Raw genomic sequence first — 21,692 nt, 5'->3', positions numbered from 1 at the left:
ATTTTATGTTACTGTTTCTTAAGTATCAACAGCGTAATCTACACGTGTTGATATAATCCACCTAATCCAGATCAATCTGACTACGATACACCTTAATCCCGCTAGCTGGGGAATCCGTGCCCAAAGTGTGTCCCAATTAAATACCTCGTTCCGCCAGTTAAAACAAATTGTCCTTAATTGTCATTCAGCTGACGACTAGAACGATCTAAACCATGTATTGTGCAAACATGGGTGCACGGTACATTTGATGTCCTACCTGGTGATTAAGCCGAGATAATCCCTCTCACACTTCGTATAGGTCGCTAAATATCCACTGGACGCACAAGCGATAGTACTTTCACACCAAGCCCAAGATCACTATTATAATATTTTGTTTATCTTTGTTTCCGTTGCCAAGTATATCCAATGTGTTATCAATTCGTTACTGAATCGATCAACGAGTGTTGCCTTTGTTATGTAAATATGTTGTTTTAGAAAGATATATAAACATTGGATAAGACAGATTCAGCCCGTGTGCGAAATACGCATCAGTCGGAAAGCGCACGTTAAATCTCCAAAGTAAGTAAGTAAGTAAGCAGATTCAGTATCATTCGCCGTCTAATACTTGACGAGTACACACCATCATACAACGATTTCTTAACATTACAGAATTCCCTCGAAGAAACCGATTCCACCATGTCACGAAAACAGCTTAAGGTAAGAATAACAGATGTTCGGCTTCATGTAACAGGAAATACCGAAGTGATGCAGGTCTCAGACATTTACCACTTGGTGAAACCCACGAGCACGGTTTGGTACTGACAAACCAAGAAACATAATTATGGCGAATCAATTTCGAACTCACGACATCTTGTACGTCTATGGGACGAATTGCGGCGTCAAAGACGACTGGGACACCCATATCTCAGGGAATGTGACATGTGATAGGGAAAACAATGAAATTTTTGCAATTACACATATTTTGCTTCATTTCAGTTCTGCATGGAACCTTCAGCATTTGAGGATTTAACAACCTCTGGTGATGTGTGCATGTGTTCGCCGGATGTCTTCATTCCAAAGAGCCTCGATTTCGACGAAGAAGATTCCAATGACAGCGGCTTTGAATCTTTGAGCAGTGACAATGAGGTATGTTCATCTTGGTGAATCCTTCTTTCCTTGCTCGTTGTCACACCGATGCAGAGAGTTAGGTTTTACGCCGCTTTTAGCAATATCCAAGCAATATAACGGCGGGGGACAACATATATCGGCCACTTTGTACCTATGTGGGGAATCGAACTCACCCTTCGGCGTGACGAGTGAGCGCCTCAACCACAAGGCTGCCCCATCGCCCCTCGGCGATGCAGGAGCTTTAGCAGGTTGTGCCTGTTGGGAACTCACCTAATTCTGGCTTATTAGCTTGTATACATATGTGGGAACTTATCTCTTATCAGGTATCTCCTCTGGCATTGGATCATAAGACAAGGAATGGTTTCCATGGCACCAGGAGATCACTCTTCTCGGGCAAGAGATCACGTGAAGAGGACGCTGAAGGTCACGCTGTTTGGCAGGTCAAGAAACTTCGATCACCCAAAATTTCCGACAAAGCCCAAGCTGAAGTGACGTCCATTGTTATGAAGACAGCCGTCGATAAAATGCAAAACGATACAGGTCTTATTGGCGATGGCTCAAAGGTTAGTTGAAACAAATTCTTATCCAAATCAACTGAATAACGGTTAAATTAATCATTATTGGGAATAATCCCGTCTAACAATAATCTCATTTCAAGTCAATAACAGTTTTCTTTTGCATTTCAGGTTCATAGTCTCCCAACTATACAAGGAAGACACAAGGATCTCAGTTCTGTGGCTCCACAAACAGTTAGTAAGCTTCTGGCAGGGGACTACGAAGACATCATTTCCAGCTACAGGATCATCGACTGTCGTTACCCATATGAATATGAAGGGGGACACATTGAGGTATGCTATTGTCTTCATCAGGGATGAGATAAATGCTACTATAGCTCGGGTGTATATGTGGACGTTCATAGAATGATTCCTTATATATCAGCTCTTGTAATATTCCGAATTTATATTTTGCTTATTTGTTTACTTTCAGGGAGCGGAGAACCTTCACAACGAGGCTCTGATCACAGACTTAGTGACTAGTCTACAGGGGAGGGACTCCACTCAGCGGAACATCCTGGTCTTCCATTGTGAATTTTCATCAGAGAGAGGCCCAAAGCTGTAAGCATTTGCCATATTACTTGAGGCAACTGATTCTAAACGACACTAAGCATATTTAATAAATAAATATTGCTGCTACATTTATCCTGTATTAAAGTTGTCTATGAATAATAATTACAAGTACAACTTTCATTCATCGTGGTTTCCCCTCATACAGATTGCGCCATCTTAGAAACCTTGACCGGAAGCTGAACAGTGACCGTTACCCTTTCCTCTTCTACCCGGAAGTATACCTGTTAGATGGCGGATACAAGACCTTCTATGAACAACATGAGGTAGGTTAATGCACTTATTACATACTTTGATATTCAAATGTGAGCATGTTCTTATGTCAATATGTTAGTCTACTTTATTCAGGAGTATGTGTTGACAACAAAATGTACGTATTAGTCTATGCATTATTTCTAATTTGTCTTATAGGGTGCCAAACCTACATCAATGCAACAATATAGGCATACAATCGTACTGACATTGAAGTATTGAAAAAATGTGATGTATTATCTTTTCACTATTCATTTTTGTTGAACATTAATGTTCTATCAATCTACATATTCCAAATGTTTCTACAAATTCCTTTCATCATTTTGTTAGTGTCAGTGCGAACCAAGATCCTACCTGCCCATGCTGCATCAAGATTACTCCAAACAACTACGTCAGTTCCGGGTTAAATCAAAGTCAGCAGGACAGAAACAGAGCATGCGCAGTCGTCGTTTCCAAATGGATGCGTCTCCACTCAAATTAGCTTTATGGTAAAAGTTAAACTGCTCACGTAAAGAACTACATGTTGTTCTTGTTCTTGTTCTTGTTGAACTGTGTTGCAGACGTTGTTGAAGCTAGTGCCGATAATTGCGGAAGACTGATTATATATTGTGACCTGCTGTGTTAAGGTCATCAACCATTCTGTGATATTCTTTTGTTAATCCATTATTGTTTCATGTGAATAAATTCCACACATACAATTCTTTGTCATTATCTCTCCACTCTTGCTTGTCACCATTACAATCCTAGCCTCGCAACATTTTATCTGTATGGTTTTATAAATCGATAAGGCCGGGTGAAATAATCTCATGACTGTATCATGTAAATGTGTGTATGAATCACTATCAACTAGTGATGATACCAGGTGTTCGTGAAAAGGTTAACATATCTTGCCACACCTGTGACATGCGTCATAAACACTTGCAAACATTAAAGGCAAGTCAACTGTCAACAATGGCACATTACGAACCTTGCTTTGGACTTAATAAAAATAAAAACCGATCACATGTTCACAATAACTTTAAATCATGAAAGAAAGTTCGATTACCTTATAGTCATGTGGTTGATAACAGGCGAATATATAACGACACATCCAGAAACTTTCATCAAAATATTAGCAGAGGATACATTAAATGTGAGTTCTCATCCCAGATATGGTACATTGCATACATATTCACTGTTCCCTCAGTCTTGTCCATTTGTTAACATATAACAGTGATTAGCTAAAATAAGGAAATCATGTTTATTGGCATATGTGCAATTCAATATTTTGTATTTTGTATCTAATAGTAAGAATGAACAAGACACTTTTCATTAAAATTTACATTGTCGCATGTACCAGTTACAACACTTTAAAAGTACAAAATGTAGATTATGAGAAATGTAATTGATGAAATTTACGGTAAAAACAATTGTAATTGAATGATAGTTAGCATTTTAGCCACTAACCACAAGCTTTACATTAAATGGTAACACATTCTTCTTGTCGATTCGACTGTCACCACTCAGCGAATATCTGGTATCATTACCATTTGATAGTGATTCATAAACACATGCTCCTGATATAGTCGGATAAGTACAATTGGCTCTGCTTTAGGCAGAGTTTTCTTATAAATATAGAAAGGATTTTTCTGCTTTTATTCATACAAATTCAACTAAGGTGAATGTACACAGTCTTTTATTTTACTTTTATGGGGGCAGAGAAAACTATTGACATGTCTGATTAAACATTCCCTATGTGCGACCTATTCCTTGAGGATAGATGAGTAATAATTAATGCATTATGTGACAAGTATACTTATGTGATCTATATGTTCACTGAACCTACCGCTATACACGAAGTTACATATCATTACATACTTGGAGATATGACACTGCTTACATCGACGTACAACCCTCCTCATACACTCATAAATATAAAAATATAAAATAATCATTTAGAAGATAAACATAATCTACTTGCAATGTAGAGCTGGATTAACTTCAGATTTAATCGCGCCAAATTGAATTTGAAACCGAACGCGAAGCTATGACTTCATGAAATGCGAAGCCGTTTGTGTCCATCTGAGTGAAGCGACATTAGTTGAGTCCACTGTTTGGAATGAGTTGTCAATCTGACTCACGGATTCACAGACAACTGCTTTTACACAAAATATGGCGCTGTTTATGCTCAAGCTGTTCTCTGCAGCGTAATACTTCACTCGGGCATTAAATTTAATGGCAGGCATTGAAAGCATGTAGCACGGCAACTTCGTACGCTAACATGATGTGGGCACCCCTAAAGAAAACTAAGCAAGCCTTGCAAAGGTTTCCTTCTTCACCGCACAGCACTATTATTTCCTCACCGTGAGGCAAAAGATATGACGTCACAGTCTTATGCGCCAGAATCCAAGCACTCTGTCATCCCCCAAACTTGAAATACATTCTCTTGGTAGGTTTCTATCGTGTATTCTGCACAAAAAGTATTGCCACACATCCTTTGAATATTGCAGTATCCGCAACTTTGCATTTTATAACTTATAGTGTACCCATAATTATTTACATATGCCTACTGACAATGACTAAAAAAGAAGTATTAGCTTCCGTGTCAAATCGCCTGTTATTGCGATTAATTTCCAAATTCATGAGACAATAACGATTATTCCCCGAAATCGATTCCATTAGTCCTGAAAGGCAAAATAGTGGTGGAAAGTATGTGAATGGATCACCGAAAATCAGTGATGACACTGGGTGCTCGCGAAAAAGGTAAACATATCATGTCCTACCTGTAGAATGACATTAAGTATGTCACTCTTTATTGTGAATAGAAACGTTGCAGACATACATGTAGTGTTCTTCCTTAGTTCAAACAATTCTACTTGGACTGACACATAATAGTTGTCAGGTGAAGGTGAAATGTATATACTTTTTTCGATTTCTTTGGAAAATGCTTTAATATGAGACAAATTACCAACACCGTCTAGTTTTTCTATGAAAACAAAACAGGTCAACGATTAGATGTCCCGACCTTTAAAATATGCTTTGATATATATTCATGTGATACTATGCAATTCCCTTTGTTGACTTGAATCATACGTTCCCGTGTTTTCTTGGGTAAACAAGTTGATCTGCCCTTGCATGTGTTTGTGACGGTGCCATCGGGGAGCTGGCTACGCTCACAATTTCGCAAACCCCATCATCACTATTTGATAGTGATTCATAAACACAGGATTACGAAAATGTCGGAATCGTACAATGGACTCTCAATGGAGGTTTCTTATCATTATGGAAAACGTACATGATCATTATATTTCAATGCGAACGAGACGAAACCTATCAATATGATATATTTTACACAGGAATAGACATGATATAAATATACTGATTTCCATAAAGTGGAGGGATTGGCAACCAAGCAAATTTTGCTTATCTGAATGCCTCTCTCAAACATGATACACATACAAATTACAATGTATTGAAAGAGACATAAGAAATAGCATACATTATATAATTGACAGTAAAGATAAGTATTGTTCTGTAAGTGTTTATTTACTTGATTATCGTAACTACAGCTACGTTATTATTTACATCCAGTACAACAACATCGCAGTATCATATAGCAAAGCCAACATCTCAGACAACATCTCTAAATCGGCAAGAAGATAGAATAAAACTGTGCACTGATTTCAACATTTCAAGATTTGTTACAGTCGTTAAATGTGAATTACAATTTAGAATTGAATTTAAATCGTAGCCTTTTACGAAATTGCTTTAATGTGCTGTTTAAGGGACACGTAAGAAAGAAATTAAGTACATCTTCCGTATGAAAGCCACAACATCTCGGGCTGTCGGATATAAATCTGGCAAATTTGTCGGAGTTAAGATCACTGCAGCCAAGCCTGAGACGGGAGTGTATAACCTGACAGAATCTTGATCCATAATTTACATCAAAGTATACACCATTCTTATAATATAGACATAGTATGGAACATGCAACAGAAACGAGTAAGTACAATTTCCATATGTCAAAACTGCATTAAATATTATCACACATACAAAAGTTCAACCCACCTCATTAGCATCCACATTAACTGTAAAATTGAACATTATCAACACTTTTTATTAAACAATATCACAAATATCTCTATATTATGATTTTATGTACTTCGTCCTTCGAATGATTCAAGTTTAATTGGGGCGGTGGGGTTCGCTCGTCACGCCGAAGACCCGGGTACAATGTGTGAAGCACCTGCCGTGATATTGCTGGCATATTGCTAAAAGCGGTGTAAAACCATACTCACTCACTCCAGTTTTATTTAATGTGAACGTGATGTGTACCTTGGTTCTTCACGCCGAACTACCGAGTTCACTAACTCACCCATTATTTACCTCAACATGTAGTTCAAAGGCAAAACACATATTCTGTATTTTTTATAAATCACGCCATCCTTCGAGTAAACGCAAAAAAACTGTTAGATAAACATAAGTTTCTATAATAACGTGATACTTCAATTTGTTCAGAAAACCAACACAAAGCTTTACAAGAAATTGCGTATCTGCGTATAACATCCATCCAACCATTCAGACGTTTTCTACAAGGATGGGTCTAATCGAGCTAATCCAGATCATCCTAACAACCGCTTGATAAATCTGCTTACTTTACACCTTAACCCAGCCAGTGGGGAATCCACGTAGAAAGTGTGCCCGTATTAAATATCTTGTTCCCAAAGTAAATACAAATTGTCCTTAATTGTCATCCAACTGACGACCAAAACTATTTGAATTCTGTGTTATCAACACATGGGCTACCGGTACGTTTCATGTCCAACCCGGTGATTAAACCCGGATAATCCCCCTCACACCCTTGTATGGGTGGTTCCATATCTACGGGGGACGCAAGCGATCGTACATTCACACCAAGCCCACCTTCGAATTATGTTAGTGTTTAACTATGTTTTCATTAGCCATTATGAATAAAGTACGGTTAAGTGGATAATGAACCGATTAACGAGTGTTTTCTTTGTTATGTTACTATGTTGTTTTAGTACGGGTATATAAACACGAGAATGCACAGATATTGTATCATTCGACTTCAAACTGTTCAACTGTCCAACTTACATTTCTTACTAAGTATTATTGAAACACTTTGAAAATACTTGTGTCATAATGTCACGAAGGCAGATCACGGTAAGTAATAACATGCTTCTTATTTTTATAATCAGTAAAATTTTATAAAGATGAAGAATATATATATTAATTTTTATATATTATATTTTTGTCTTGTCTTTTCAGTTTTCCAGTGACCTGTCAAATAACCTGGAATGTCCGACTTCACCGGAAAACTCAATCAAACAGAGTCTGGTTTTCGAAGATGAAACCTCTCGAGATAGTGGCTTTGAATCTCTTGGCAGTGACAGCGAGGTTTGTTACATTTCATTTAACACTATGGGCAGTTCTTATTTGCAGAAATACATAGGTATATCAATATACTATCCTGTAAATGATTGAAACAAAATTAAAAAATAGTTGCCAGAAATATCCAATAAATATTATTAATTAATATCTATATTCATTAAAAAATGTCTAATCCAAATAAAACATTTGATGATATGTTTCTTTATTAGGTGTCGCCACTACCTTTGGATCACAGAAGGACTGGTTTCCATGGAACGAGGAAATCCCTTTTCGGAGAAAAGAGACGACGTGATGATGATGGTGCTGAAGATCATATTCTAGCTCGGCAGATGAAGAAACTTAAAACAACTAATGGTGTCCCCAAAGCCCAAACAGAAGCCACGTCAGAGGTTGTGAAGACAGCCGTTGAAAAAATGGAACAGGGGACTGATCTCATCGGTGATGGCTCACAGGTTAGTTGGAGGCTGGTGGCTTCTTATCATCAATCAAATAAAAAATGCATGCTGATTTTGAAGATGACGAGGTAACTGGAAAACAACTTCACATTTAAATCAATATCGAAATTATTTCTTTTCCAGAATCATGGTCTTCCAACTATTCAAGGAAGACACAAGGATCTCAAGTCTGTGGCTCCACACACAGTCAGTCAGCTTCTGGCAGGACAGTACGATGACGTCATATCCAGCTTCAGGATCATCGACTGTCGTTACCCATATGAATATGAAGGTGGTCATATTGAGGTATGCTACTGTCTTTAAACTCCCTCAAAACAATTCAATCATGACCATGTAATATTGTTCATGGGCTATGTTTATACCATATTAACAACATATTGATTGTATCTTTCTTAATATCTCGTGACCGCCTCCGTGGTCTAGTGGTAGAGCGTCCACCCGGAGAGCGGAAGGTCAGGGGTTCGATCCCCAGGCGTCATACCAAAAGACGTTAAAAGATGGTACTTGTTGTTACCCTGTCTGGCGCTCGGCATAAAGGACTTAAACAAGGACTGGTCGGCACGGAGTCAGTACACTGTGTCTGAGTGGGGTATTCATGTTAATCTGCGGCAAGGTATCTCAGTGAGCAAGCACTATAAATCGGCATCAGAAGTACAAGTACAAGCAGCCACACACACACACACGTGCATGCACATGCATGCACGTCACAAGTGCAATAATCTTTGATTTGACGTTAAACCCAATTTCACCTCACCTCACCTTCATATCTCTAAAAATCTAAGTTTACAGTTTACTTCAGGGTGCCCAGCATGCAGTAACAGTCTAAGTTTACATTTTCCTGATTATTTACTTCAGAATGCCGAGAACCTTCACAACGAGGCTCTGATCACAGACTTGGTGACCAGCCTACAAGGGAGGGACTCCACTGAACGAAACATCCTGGTCTTCCACTGTGAATTTTCATCAGAGAGAGGCCCGAAACTGTAAGTATTTTTGTCACATCACTTGCTTGAGGCACTTAACGATACTTACATAACGATAACGATGCTTAGTTTCAATGAAAACTAAAACGACCATGTATATCTCAGCCTCTCGTTTTAATACGGCTTCTCTTTCACAGATTGCGCTGCCTCAGAAACCTTGACCGGAAGCTGAACAGTGACCGTTACCCTTTCCTCTTCTACCCGGAAGTATACCTGTTAGATGGAGGATACAAGGCCTTTTATGAACAACATCGGGTAGGTTGATTGACACTTGATGATTTGATAACTGAATACGAATATATATGCGTGACACATGTTTTGCAGATTATGTTTTCTTTACAACTATTCTCAGTGTAATACAAGTACGTGTAGTGTCTATGGACTTACCAACTTACATCAATACAACAATTGATGAATGCATTCTTTTGACATTGATATCGTTTTTAAAATTTGAGAAATATTCCTTTTTCACTATTTGTCATTTTTGTTGAAAAGTGTATAATGTTCCATCAGTCAACATTTCGAAATGTGTCTAACAGTACATCGTCATCATTTTTCTAGTGTCAGTGTGAACCAAAAAGCTATCTTCCCATGCTGCATCAGGACTTCTCCAAACAACTACGTCACTTCCGGGTAAAGTCCAAGTCATGGACAGCAGGAGAGAAACAGAACATGCGCCTTCGACGTCTCCAAATTGATGTGTCACCACTCAAGTTATCTCTATAGCAATGTGGAAAATATTCTTACGTGTACTATTTTTCCTGACTGTTGGTGCTGTTGAAGTTGTTAACATATATTACTGATGCTGTTGATGTTAGTGTCTGCTTGTTATGGCAATCCATGAAATTCATTTTTGACCTGCCGTGTTAAGGTCAACAACCACACTGTGATACCAAATATTGTTTCATGTCAATAAAAATCAAACTGTTAGTTCATTGAATTTCCTCATTTCTTTCCACTCTTTGGGTGCACGGGTGACCCAGTCGTCTAAGGCGCTGCAATTTGATGTGCATAGTTGCGTCCTTTAGACGTGCAAGAATTCAATAATCGTGGGTTTGATCTCAGTTAAGCACTGGTTATGTTTCTAGCTTTATCATCATCATGTCGTGCACGTGGTAAACGCCTAAGGCCTTGAAATACTGTAAACTAAACACACTCACTCTTGACACTAGTGTAACCATCGCTTTAACCACTAGGCTACCGTATTGGATAAGGGGCGGTCGAGTAGCCTTGTGGTTAAAGCGTTTCCGATTCTCGACATGGGTACAATATGTGAAGCCCATTTCAGGTGTCCAACGCCCGACATTCCTGGAATATTGCTAAAAGTGGCGTAAAACCATAGTCATTCACTCATGTTGGACAAGGAGGTGTACAGAAATTGGATCTAAGAACCTTAATGTAAACTGCAATGGACGTGAGTTGAAAAGTCATGCCACTGATTTTAGGTTACAGTTTATCATGGGGGTTACTTCCTTATACTGCACGTCATGGTCGGACTGCAACATACTTCATACATTCAGTACATGCTTGAACATTGTAGTAGCACAGTGGATTACAACTTTAACTCCACGTGCTCGGGATTGATTCAAGCAAGGGTACAACTTGTGAAGTCATTTCTGACGTCCCCATCTTCTACATGTGGAGTAAGTTTCTAAATTTGATGCATCAGTGACAAAAAGTATGTCCGATGCAACTCCCTATTTTGACTTGCACCATATGTTCCCGCGTGTTGTTATTCAGGTGTGCAATTGACTTGCCCTTGCGTGTGTTACGGGTGCCACCGGTAGAGCAGGATACTCTCATCTTTTCGCTAACACCTCGTATCATCTCTGTGTGATAGTGGTTCATGCTCATCATATAGTCGGAATCGTGCTATGAACTCTGCTTTGAGGGACAGATCATATTATATTTTCGGAGGTGTGTGTGTGGGCGGGGGGGGGGGGGGGGGGGGGGGACTGGTCTTGAGGCGCAATGAATATTTTTCAGCTGCAGCCGCAAAACTAGAAGAAAAAAAAATTACAACTAAACTAATGTCCAAAAGAAACGATACCACACATTTTTCTAAATATTTTATTATGAAGAGTTAATTTTCGTCTGAAAAGTTACTTTTGCGTATTCTACGTTCCAAACCAAACGTATTAGGTCGATAAAACCGGGAACATTTGATCAATTGAGATAAAAGCGTGCAATTTGCCCAAATGACGTAACACGAAATGCACGTGCATATCTTCTGTATAAAACTGCTGACCCGACACGTTGGGATCACAGCAACAAAAAACACACAAAAGAAATGCCACGTTTGACAGCGATTGAGAGAGAGAGAGAGAGCCGTAGGAATAAAACAACAGGGAGCTACGCACCGGGACGTCGCCAGGAGGTTAGGATGCGCGCGCATAACCGTCACCAGGTTAATGCAGCGGTTGTGTCAAACAGGTCGGACAGCAGACAGGCCGAAAACCGGGAGACCAGGGGTGACCACGTCTATTGAAGACCGCCACATCCGGGTACTTCGCCTTAGGAACCGCTTCGTAACGGCGACGTTAACGGCACGGACGGCACTGGGACACGTGATAAGTCGACAAACCGTGTACAGGAGACTGCGGGCACATGGTATCCGAGCACGTCGCCCCTACCGCGGAGCGTTCCTGACACCTCAACACCGACTCAACAGATGGATATGGGCCAGGCGACTTCGACGGTGGCAACGGTGGAACTGGGCACGTGTCATGTTCTCTGACGAAAGCAGATTTTGCATCTTCAGGAACGACGGCCGGCAGCGTGTGTACCGAAGAGTAGGTGAACGTTTGGCACCGAACTGCACCCATCAACTCAGGCCATATGGAGGCGGAGGTTTAATGGTTTGGGGTGGAATCTGCGGTGACGTCAAAACGAGACTCGTCGTTATTCGAGGAGACCTGAATGCGCAGCGTTATCGTGATGACATCTTACAGCTGTGGTGCCATTCATCCAACAGCCTAATGGTATCATTTTCCAGCACGATAATGCGAGGCAAGGCTGACCCAGAACTTCCTAGCAAACGCCAACATTATATTCCTGTTTTACCATGGCCGGCATGTTCACCGGACATGAACCCAATCGAACACATGTGGGACATTCTCGGCCGCAAAGTCAGGAATCGCCCTGTGCCTCCAGTTAACCTCCGGGAATTGGAACAATGCCTCCTCCATGAATGGCAACGTTTCTTTTGGACATTACAAATTACTTTCAAAATAATATCTTGCAACAAAGTATTTTTTGTGTTCGGCAATTTTTGGGGGTTTCAACACTCTGAAGCATAATTATCTTTTGAACGAAATTTCTGCGACAATTTATTTTTTGTCGTTAATCAAATCCCAACCACTTGTCGTTTTTTATTTGTTAAATTGTATATTGTTATTGTTAATCTATTCATATTCTTTATGTAAAGATTCCCCTTCCCTTGCTAAAGTGTGCTTACTTCGCACTTTAACCCAGCTACCTTGAGTTTCAAGCAGAGAATTTCTCGGTAATATATTTCTGTTCTTTCAGTCAAAACAAATCTTCTTAATTGACATTGTCAGCTGGCGATGTACACCCTGCTAAATACCCCGTAGTGCTGGTGCATTTGATGTCTTAAGAGGTGATTAACACAGGATAATCTCTCACACCTATATATATAGCTAATATCCACTGGACGCACAAGCGATCGTTCTTTCACACCAAGCCCACATTTTTGGCGGATCACTTTTATGTTTATCTTAGCCAGTAGAAAACAATAAACAATCAACTGGGCAATGAATTGATCAACGAGTGTTGTCTTTGTGAAACGTGCAAGGAACCATTGAATGTGAGTTTTAATCCCAGATACGGTAGATTCCAAATATATTCACTAACAGTGTTTCAGTTTATTCGTTTGTTATTTCAAGGATTAGCTAAAATATAAAATAAAATCATTCACATGGGTCTATTGGCGTATGTACTATACAATATTTGGCTGTAACAAATGTTATATTTGGGATAACACTTTCTTGGAAAAGAACATATTCTCTTACTTTTGGGGTTGAGTCCCGTCCGGGATTCGAACCCACACAAAACATTTTTCATGTTTTTCAGAGTCTCTTGTACGATTCCGTATATATGATGGCACCCGTTACATACTGAATCCTAAATTTACAAAAATCTAAGTCAACGCCAGAGAATAACCACCCGTTGTCATCACTGGCGTTGACATGTAGATTCATATAATAAGGAGCGACAGGATCTTCATATTTCATACCAACTAGCAGGCTTACAATGCGTATGGTGTTACTCTGGCAGTTTGGGCTATAAACAGGTCGGGGTGCCAAGAATTCACATATTGTATTCTCAGTGGAATCGAACCTGACCTCTCAGTGCGTCGAGTTAAAGTTCCTTTGTGCTACTCAATCGTCCAATCATGTCAAGTATATATGAAGTCCTCTCAATGTGTTCAGTATAACGATGGCGAGAAGTAAACCCCATGATAAACTGTAACCTTGGATCATAGGCGTGAATTTTCAACTCGCGTCCACTGGAGTTTACTTTTAATGTCTCAGGTCCAATTTCTATACACTCTTATTGTTCAGTGGGATAACCTTGTGGTCAATGCGCTGGTTAGACAGGTGTGCAGAGTAAGTTTGGTTTTACAGTATTTCAAGGTCTTATACTTTTTGCCACGTGCATGCCATAGTGCTAAAAGCACAATCAGGGCGTCGAGGAGTTAAAACCCACGATCATTGATTTCTTGATCGTCTAAAGAACGCAGCTATAAACATCAAATTGCGATGCCTTCCCAAAATGTGAAAAAATGAGGACATTCAATGAACTATAAGTTTGATATTTATTGACAATAATCGGTATCACAGTGGGGCTTGTTGACCTTAACACGGCAGGTCAAAATGAATCTCACGGACTGCAATAACAAGCAGACACTAACATCAACAGCATCAGTAATATATGTTAATAAATTCAACAGCACCAATCGTCATGTAAAATAGTACACGTTAGATTAAGTTCCACAGTTCTATAGAGATAACTTGAGAGGGGATACATCTATTTGAAGACGTCGACTGCGCATGTTCTGTTTCTCTCCTGCTGTCCATGACTTGGACTTTACCCGGAAGTGACGTAGTTGTTTGGAGTAATCCTGATGCAGCATGGGAAGATAGCTTTTTGGTTCACACTGACACTAGAAAAATGATGACGATACACTGTTAGACACATTTCATAATGTTGAAATAGAACATTATCCACTTTTCAACAAAAATGATAAATAGTGAAAAAGGAATATTTCTCAAATTTTAAAAACGATATCAATGTCAACAAGAATGCATTCATCAATTGTTGTATTGATGTAGGTTGGTAAGATCATAGACACTACACGTTCTTGTATTACACTGAGAGTAGTTATAAAGATAACGTAATCAGCAAAACATGTGTCACGCATATATATTCGTATTCAGTTATTAAATCCGCATCAAGTGCCAATCAACCTACCCGATGTTGTTCATAGAAGGCCTTGTATCCGCCATCTAACAGGTATACTTCCGGGTAGAAGAGGAAAGGGTAACGGTCACTGTTCAGCTTCCGGTCAAGGTTTCTGAGGCAGCGCAATCTGTATCAGAGAAGCCGTTTTAAAACGAGAGGCCTTAGATTTTCATGGTCTTTTTACTTTCCATTTAAACTAAGCATCGTTGGTCGTAATGTAAGAATCGTTAAGTGCCTCAAGTAAGTGATGTAACAAAAAGTACTTACAGTTTCGGGCCTCTCTCTGATGAAAATTCACAGTGGAAGACCAGGATGTTTCGTTGAGTGGAGTCCCTCCCTTGTAGGCTGGTCACCAAGTCTGTGATCAGAGCCTCGTTGTGAAGGTTCTCGGCACTCTGAAGTAAATAATCAGTAAAATGTAAACTACGACTGTTACTGCATGCTAGGCACCCTGAAGTAAACTGTAAACTTAGATTTTTAGAGATATTAAGGTGAGGTGAGGTGAAATTGGGTTTAACGTCACGTCCAAGATAATTGCACTTGTGACGTGTGTGTGGCTGCTTGTACTTGTCCGGCTGATGCCGATTTATAGTGCTTGCTCACTGAGATACCTTGCCGCAGATTAACATGAATACCCCACTCAGACACAGTGTACTGACTCCGTGCCGACCAGTCCTTGTTTTAGTCCTTTATGCCGAGCGCCAGACAGGGTAACAACAAGTACCATCTTTTAACGTCTTTTGGTATGACGCCTGGGGATCGAAACCCTGACCTTCCGCTCTCCGGGTGGACGCTCTACCACTAGACCAAGGAGGAGGTCACGAGATATTAAGAAAGATACAATTAATATGTTGTTAGTATGGTATAAACATAGCCCATGAACAATATTACATGGTCATGATTGAATTGTTTTGAGGGAGTTTAAAGACAGTAGCATACCTCAATATGACCACCTTCATATTCATATGGGTAACGACAGTCGATGATCCTGTAGCTGGAAATGACGTCATCGTACTGTCCTGCCAGAAGCTGACTGACTGTGTGTGGAGCCACAGACTTGAGATCCTTGTGTCTTCCTTGAATAGTTGGAAGACCATGATTCTGGAAAAGAAATAATTTCGATATTGATTTAAATGTGAAGTTGTTTTCCAGTTACCTCGTCATCTTCAAAATAACATGCATTTTTTATTCGATTGATAAATAAGAAGCCATCAGCCTCCAACTAACCTGTGAGCCATCACCTATGAGATCAGTCCCTTGTTCCATATTGTCAACGGCTGTCTTCACAACCTCTGACGTGACTTCTGTTTGGGCTTTGTGGATACCATTGGTTGTTTTAAGTTTCTTCATCTGCCGAGCTAGAATATGATCTTCATCGTCATCGTTATCACGTCGTCTCTTTTCTCCGAAAAGAGATTTCCTCGTTCCATGGAAACCAGTTCTCCTATGATCCAAAGGTAGTGGCGACACCTGATAAAGAAACATATCATCAAATGTTTTATTTTGATTAGAATAATGTTTAAGAATATACATATGTCTGTCAAATATTCATTTTGCTTGTTTCAATCATTTACAGTATAATATTTATATACCTAGTATCTCTGCAAATAAGAACTGCCCATAGTGTTAAATGAAATGTAACAAACCTCGATGTCACTGCCAAGAGATTCAAAGCCACTGTCTAGAGAGTTGTCATCATCGAAAACAAGGCTCTTCTTGATGAAAACGTCCGGTGAAGTCGGACACTCAAGGTTATTTGACAGGTCACTGGAAAACTGAAAAGAAATATTTTTCATGATTGCTTTCATCCTTAATTTGTTTCTTATTATGATTAAATGAACATAAGAAGTCGGTCTTATGGTTGTGAAACACGTCAAAATGTTACAATACATAAATTCTTACCGAGAGTTGCCTTCTTGACATTATGTCACAAGTATAATAATAGTTAGAAATGTAAGTTGGACAGTTGAACAGTTTGAAGGCGAATGACAAAATGTCTGTGCACTCTCCTGTTTAATATATACCTGTACAAAAAGAACACATTAGCATAACAAAGAAAACATTCGTTAATCGTTCCATTATTCATTTAACCGTACTTTATTCATAATGGCTAATGAAAACATAGTTAAACGCTAACACAGTAAGAAAGTGGGCTTGGTGTGAATGTACGATCGCTTGCGTCCCCCGTAGATATGGAGCCGCCTATACGAGGGTGTGAGGGGGATTATCCCGGGGTAATCACCAGGTAGGACATCAAATGTGCCGGTGGACCATGTATTGATAACACAGAATTCAAGTAGGTTTGGTCGTCAGTTGAATGACAATTAAGGACAATTTGTATTTACTTTGGGAACAAGATATTTAATACGGGCAGTTTTTACGTGGATTCCCCACTGGCTGGGTTAAGGTGTAAAGTAAGCAGGTTTATTAAGAGTATGTTAGGACGATCTGGATTAGCTGGATTAGAATCATGCTTGAAACTGAAATTAAGTAGCACAGTGAAATTTTTGTATTTCATATTGGTTTCATGTTCTATTTCAGCTTTAGAAGAGACAGTGTCGTTATAAACTGACATGTTTGTTGTGCTATGTCTTAATTTAGGTTTCCTACATCTGTTATCACATTGTTTCATTTGTGTTTATCTGTGTTTACTTACAAACTTGTATGGTAACTATGTGGCTTCCTTCCGAACTGAGAGAGAGAGACACAGAGAGAGAGAGAGAGAGAGAGAGAGAGAGAGAGAGAGAGAGGTGGGAGGGAGAAAGACAGATACAATTACAATTATTTTAATGTGATTTTATTGAGAAGTTCAGACATCGTTCAATTGCAATGCTTACTGATACCTGTTTTATTTGTATCTCAACTCTAGTGTTACATTTAGATACAAAGCATACATCGCATTCACATCAGAAGAACAGGAACCATACAAAGGACAATATTAATAATGGTAGGAGTGTGTTGCATAGAGACATTTTCAATATAGTTGAATATAAAAGTGTTGATGATATATAATAGTTTATTAGCATCATGCATGTGGGTCCTATTGAGGTGGTTGAACTTGCGTCCTTGAAATAGTATTTAAAAGCTGTTTTGAAAGACGGTAATTGTATATTCTCGCGTCTGTTGCATGTTTCACGCCATGTCTATTTCTGAAACAAAAATACATGAAGAATATGTTCGTAAGAAAATGATGTTACAACATGTCCTAAAGAGTTAGGGAGTATAGTTCTAATACTACTGTTATCCTATTGCAGCCATATCAAAATCGTCCTAAAAATTCACAAAGGTCTTCACCATTCTAGTATTACATTTAGATACAAAGCATACATCGCATTCACATTTGAAGAACTGGAACTACAGGTTTAAACACATAATACTTCATACACTATATACCATGTCTTTAAGCAGATATTGTTTACGCTTATGGAAATGGTTTTGTCACTTTTTTAATTATTAAACTGTGTATGGATATTGACAATCTATTCCGGTGCATCTTCTTTATTCTAATATTTAGAATCTTCTACTTCGCACCTTAACCCCTCCCTTGGGCTTCATGCAGAAAGTGTATCTGTATACAGTAAAATATCGTTCTTAAGTGACATTAAGCTAACGATCTAAACCCTGCATTATCCCATATTATATCGGTACATTTGATGGCTAACTTGGATTATTACCAGACCTTAATCCCCCACACCTTGTTATATGTAGCTAATATCTACTGGACGCACAAGCGATAGTACTTTCACACAAAGCCCACATTGTTGTCGGGTCGCTTAATGTGTTAATGTTTATCTTCGTTTTCATTTGACAGTAGAAAACAATGTACGCTCAATTGGGCAATGAGCTTATCAACGATATATATATATGTTGATTCAGTAACGGTATACATACTTCAAATACAACAGAAATGACATCATTCACCTACTATCTATTTGGTCCATTACAAAACCTATTTAAAGAATCTATTCAATAACATGAAGAAGTCAGCTTTCCCTTCACGGACATCATATTTACAGTATAGGTTTGTTAATCAGTTGTTATCAATAACATATGCCTTTGTCTGATCAAGAATACTGTTCACAGTATTACCGAAAAGCATAAACACAAATCTGATACTATGAAAAAATACTTATATTTTTCATTTCACTTTTCCATGGTGCAAAAGTCGGGGAAACTGTCTTTGAGTCTTTTTGCAGTGATAGCGAGAATTGAAAAGTTTTATATTATAACAAATGAATGAGTGTGTGTGCGTGCGTGCGTGCGTGCGTGCGTGGCTGCTTGTACTAGTCCGGACTGATGCCGATTTATAGTACTAGCACACTGAGGTACCATGCCGCATGAATACCCAAGTCAGACACAGTATACTGACTCCGGGCCGACCAGTCCTTGTTTTAGTCCCTCAATGCCGAGCGCCAGACAGGGTAACATCAGGTACCATCTTTTAACGTCTTTTGGTATGACGTGGCCGGGGATCGAACCCCTGACCTTCCTTCCGCTCTCCGGGCGGACCCTCTACCCCAAGACCACGGAGGTGGTCGAATGAATGAATGAATGAATGAATGAATGAATGAATGAATGAATGAATGAATGAATGAATGAATGAATGAATGAATGAATGAATGAATGAATGAATGAATGAATGAATGCTATGGTGATATTGACACTTACGTGTTGAGGTGTGAGTTATGACAATTTACAGGCTGTTTGTTGCTTAGTTACCATGTTGTGGTGCATAAGTGTTATATATGATGATTCGATGTGAATGTTCTCATGTCTAATAATAGAAACAATTTCTGAAACAAATTATATTTGTAACCTTTTCTAAAATAGTGCCATCGATGATCACAACCTAAGAGCCGAAGTAATGAGGATCGGTACCAAATAGGAGTCGTAGAACCCCGACGTGCCCCTGACACTGCCGTGATCTAGCTACCTGACTGTGTGATGAAACACCATTCCCTCACTCACTCATTGATACTGTGAAAAATGACTGACTGACAACTTCCTTGTATTACAGATACAAGAGTGAAAAAGACATTGATGATATTACAGTGATATTTACGGATTCTGGGTATCTTAGATATCTTGTATTTCTAAATAAATAAATTTTACCTATTTTCGGAAAATAATTACAACATTTCAAACATAGTAGGGGTCACGTGGCTGCAAATTCATTTCTTACCCAAGTCTCCATTGAACCAATTTATGTTCACTCACAATTATCAAGCTACAGATTATTTTTTACAAACCGTTGCAGGAATGAGTGATGGTTAAAAAAACCATAATTAAATATAACTAATTCTTTCAATTTTTAGTGACAAATCAGTTTTATCAATATGCTCAATGGTTTATGTGAAAGCGTGGATATTTATATATTAAGTAAAGATATGATAGTAGCATGTATGTGATACGATTTCGGTATCCAGTTTGTGTGTCTTACTAAATATTTGACATTTCGATTATTATTTATACAAATCTGGTCATCACGCACTCAGATTTTATGACAGTCATCAAACGGTAAAGTGTTTTAATTTAGTGTCATTGACAAAATGTAAGAACATCATTTTAAGAAGTTTACCTCGCATAATTATTAAAACAACAAACGGTTCTCATTTTCGACCACATCCCTCCAAACTTAAAACTTGCAATTAAAGCTTTTTTGAAAGTAAAAGATCGTGCAGGGTTTGGAACTGTGACAAACCATGAATACAAAAACGTATTTATTAAGAGCAGGTCTTTGAGACGTTCCTCAACAAACCATCTCGTATGTCACTTCACAGACAATAATGTAAAGATTGTTGTTGTTGCTGCTTCTGTTGTTGTTGTTGTGCGCCTGATTATTACTTTACATAGAATTTCTCATAATAGAATGTTTAATTTTCTTTTTATGAATAATTAAAAGGGTCAGATCGTGCAGGGTATGGAACTGTGACAAACCATGAATACAAAAACGTATTTATTAAAAGTAGGTCTTTAAGACGTTCCTCAACAAACCATTTCGTATGTCACTTCACAGACAATAATGTAAAGATTGTTGTTGTTGTTGTTGCTGTTGTTGTTATGCGCCTGATTGTTACTTTACACAGAATTTCACCAGAGAGGCAGGATAAAGTCATCTTTTCGCGGACACCTGCTATCATCACTATTTTACAATGATTCATAAATACATGATCATAATATCGAAATTGGACAATGGACTCTGCTTTAAGTAGATATTTCTTTTGATTATTGAAAAGGTTTCGTCGTCTTAATGTAATTTCAGCTGTATTATATAGATAAAAGTGACAAAAACATCGATTTCGTCATTGATGCGTCAAATACGGTGGAATCAGATAAAGATAACGCTTAGTTTATCTGATTTTACTGTTCTGCAAACATGTCCACATTTCACAAAAGATAAACGTATACGTAGGAGGTGATGATCCTGGCGGTCATATGCATACAACCAAGTACAAATCATTCGTTGTCGCATTGTGGCTTCCTTATCTTAAAGGGAGGCTAGGACAGGTTAATTGACAGCCCTAAAAACATTGATTCCAGTTTTTTCAAACACCACTCAGCTCAAATTGTATAATGTATGGGAATCTGACATACAAAGGCAAGTCTATTGTTCAACTGCCTGAACAAGCACGGGAACATATGGTGCACGTCAACATAAGGATTTTCACCGGTTATTGTTTTTGTCATTGATGTGTCATATTTGGAAATGTCCTTCACATATCTTTCATAATACTGTTTGAAAGCTTTTCTAAGGCTTTGATTGTGGAATATCAGATCATGGACATACTTGAAGCCTATGTTAAACTTCTTGGCCGGATTCCCTTGTTTTGACTTTACCAATCCGAGCGGATAATTTCTTATTCATATGCATAAAAAAACATATCAGCAAGAAGGGG

The 21,692-nt window shown here is 38.7% G+C and overlaps 3 protein-coding genes across 3 annotated transcripts; 2 read left to right on the top strand and 1 right to left on the bottom strand.

Annotated features, from left to right (window-relative positions):
- Nucleotides 1–675: 675 nt before the first annotated feature.
- On the top strand, nt 676–2,975 carry LOC139451749 (M-phase inducer phosphatase-like). Its single transcript, XM_071233063.1, has 7 exons — nt 676–696; nt 976–1,125; nt 1,431–1,670; nt 1,794–1,955; nt 2,095–2,222; nt 2,380–2,497; nt 2,814–2,975. Exons 1-7 carry the CDS (start codon nt 676–678, stop codon nt 2,973–2,975), a joined length of 981 nt encoding a protein of 326 aa, XP_071089164.1.
- Nucleotides 2,976–7,625: 4,650 nt separating this feature from the next.
- LOC139451748 (M-phase inducer phosphatase-like) lies at nt 7,626–10,038 on the top strand. Its single transcript, XM_071233062.1, has 7 exons — nt 7,626–7,646; nt 7,752–7,880; nt 8,084–8,326; nt 8,453–8,614; nt 9,185–9,312; nt 9,450–9,567; nt 9,874–10,038. Exons 1-7 carry the CDS (start codon nt 7,626–7,628, stop codon nt 10,036–10,038), a joined length of 966 nt encoding a protein of 321 aa, XP_071089163.1.
- A 4,294-nt stretch (nt 10,039–14,332) lies between these two features.
- On the bottom strand, nt 14,333–16,719 carry LOC139451747 (M-phase inducer phosphatase-like). The gene is made up of 7 exons (XM_071233061.1): nt 16,699–16,719; nt 16,443–16,571; nt 16,024–16,266; nt 15,736–15,897; nt 15,064–15,191; nt 14,806–14,923; nt 14,333–14,497 (listed from the first exon to the last, which is right to left on the bottom strand). Exons 1-7 carry the CDS (start codon nt 16,717–16,719, stop codon nt 14,333–14,335), a joined length of 966 nt encoding a protein of 321 aa, XP_071089162.1.
- Between the last annotated feature and the right edge of the window lie 4,973 nt (nt 16,720–21,692).

This window comes from Haliotis cracherodii, unplaced genomic scaffold, assembly GCF_022045235.1.
Source record: "Haliotis cracherodii isolate W230 unplaced genomic scaffold, xgHalCrac1.p SCAF_9, whole genome shotgun sequence".
NCBI lineage: Eukaryota > Metazoa > Mollusca > Gastropoda > Lepetellida > Haliotidae > Haliotis > Haliotis cracherodii.
Note: the sequence above shows the minus strand (reverse complement) of the source record. Positions and strands in the feature narration are given on the sequence as shown.